The sequence below is a fragment of the Mus pahari genome, chromosome 3 (assembly GCF_900095145.1).
Source record: "Mus pahari chromosome 3, PAHARI_EIJ_v1.1, whole genome shotgun sequence".
In the NCBI taxonomy this organism is placed as follows: Eukaryota; Metazoa; Chordata; class Mammalia; order Rodentia; family Muridae; genus Mus; species Mus pahari.
The window spans coordinates 56,790,064-56,792,284 of record NC_034592.1 but is presented as its reverse complement, the minus strand read 5'-3'; the positions used below and the strand labels follow the sequence as shown (position 1 = coordinate 56,792,284).

Below are 2,221 nucleotides of genomic sequence, written 5' to 3'. Positions count from 1 at the left end.
ATCTAGTGACTTCTTTTGTGATTGGGTTACCTCACTAAGGATGATATCCTCCAGATACATCCATTTGCCCAAGAATTTCATAAATTCATTGTTTTTATTAGCTGAGTAGTACTCCATTTTGTGTATATTTTCTTTACTCTTCCTGGATCATGTCCAAACTGTTATGTGTGAGCTGGGTGTGGTGGGGCACGCCTTTAATCCCAGCACTCCGGAGGCAGAGGCAGGCAGATCTCTAAGAGTTCAAGGTCAGCATGATCAAAACATACCCATCAGATAAATAGAAGCAGTCTTTACTTGTCAGTTATAAACAGCTTAAAAACTGGTTTTACAAAGCTAAAGTTAACACTCTTCAATATATATAGTGCGAACATTTGTGTATGAGCTTCAATAAATTGTATACAAGGTTTTCAGCATTTACACTTAAAACTACACTAAGATGTCAGGGGATGGCTTTTTACATACCACAAACTATTGTTCTTGACTGTTTGAAGTTGGTAAAGTCTACCCTCTCATTTATGTATAATGTATATAGTAGAGATAATAAAAAAAAATCTTTATTTCATTTAGACTGATCTTACAATGCTGAAATTGGCAGCATTAGAAAGTACTAAAAATCAGGACCTGGAGAAGAAGGAAGGCCGGATTGATGATTTGCTCAGGGTGAGTAATATGTCATGGAGAAGCAGTGGTGTGACTTAATTTGGCAGCAATTAAACTATTGAGAAAATGCTAAATATGACCATGTTCTGTATTTAAAAACAATCAACTTTTTCTTGTATGTGATTGAAAATCCACTTTAGGGGCTCAAGATTGCTCAGTGGTTAGCCCCTGCAAGCACATACACATCTGTATACAGATATACACACTCCTAGTTAAAATAAAAGACAAATGTTGAAAATACCCACTTTAAAGTCAGAATAGGTGATTAGCTCTCTGAGTGTGAAATTGAAAAATTGTTGAAGTAGAAGTAGGTTTATAATTTTTTATTTGGTCATCTACCTCCAGTCAGATAACCCATTTCCTGTTAAATAATTTATTGCTCTCTGCCTGACATCAGATACCATTAAGGATGGAATTACTGCCATAATCCTGTGAGATTTTTAATGGAAGCTTTATTTTTAAAAATAAATTCAGGATTAGCAAGGGAATTTGAAGTGCTCTTCTGTCCAATTTGGGCACTCCATACATGTGCTGCACAGATATATATGCCAGCAAAAACACTCATATACACATAAAGTAAATCTGAAAGTATGTAAATAAATAAAGCTAAGGTATTTGGCAAGTGGCTTAGCAGATAAAAGTGTTTGCTATGCAAGGCTGGAGACCTAAGTTTGATCTCCAGAACCTACATAAAAATAGGAGAGAACTGACTTCACAAAGCTGCAGCTTACAAGTACCATGGCTGTGCATCCATACACCATACACTTACACAGTACATTTTAAAACATACCTAAAAGTATACTTAGAATGTGAGTAAGGCATAAAGCAGGATTTCTTTTCCCTTGCAATTCCTTAGGATCACCTACCTGATGGAAGTACTAATTTTGAATTCTCCCCCGTGGAGTTCTGATTAAATTAATGTAGCTTGGATGTTGATAATTTTAAGAGCTTCTACCAACTATTATAATTCAAACCAACACTGTGAACCAGTAGCACCACAGCTTAATAGTACCAACATCTGTGACACCATTGTAACCTTGGAACACTGCTCTGTCACAGTCCTTAATGCTAACGACTCTTTTGGCATCAGCGATATTTGTCTTTATCATTTCTTTTGTTTCCTTATAGTTGTGTGTGTGCATGCATGTGTGTATGTGGGTGTTGGTGTTGGTGTTGGTGCTGGTGATCAAACAAACCCAGGACCTCCCATATGCTAGGCAAGTGCCGCACCTCTGGACTGTATCCATAGCCACCTTTTCACTTTTTATTAGGCTAGATGTTCCTAAGCTTTCAGTTTTTAGGTTGTTTGTTTGTTTGTTTTATTTAATGTTGGCTTCTTCTACTTTGTGGGAAGTATTTTCATTGCATCATACTGTCTTTTGATGATTGTTCTTACATGTTAATTATCTTAAGTTTATAGTTTATACTTTGTCAAAGATTCCAAAGGAACTGATTGTAAGTGCCTAAAGATGGGCTGGTGAGATGGCTCAGTGGGTAAGAGCACCCGACTGCTCTTCCAAAGGTCCAGAGTTCAAATCCCAGCAACCACATGGTGGCTCAT

General features: G+C 36.9%; 1 protein-coding gene across 3 annotated transcripts in view; it reads left to right on the top strand.

Moving 5' to 3' along the window:
• Positions 1 to 2,221, top strand: part of Tlk1 (tousled like kinase 1) — a 118,436-nt gene that overhangs the window by 81,945 nt on the left and 34,270 nt on the right. For all 3 annotated transcript variants that reach the window (XM_021192069.1, XM_029535863.1, XM_029535861.1), the window contains one exon: positions 568 to 660. In XM_021192069.1, the coding sequence (XP_021047728.1) occupies positions 568 to 660 (93 nt within the window). The remainder of the gene's footprint in view (positions 1 to 567; positions 661 to 2,221) is intronic.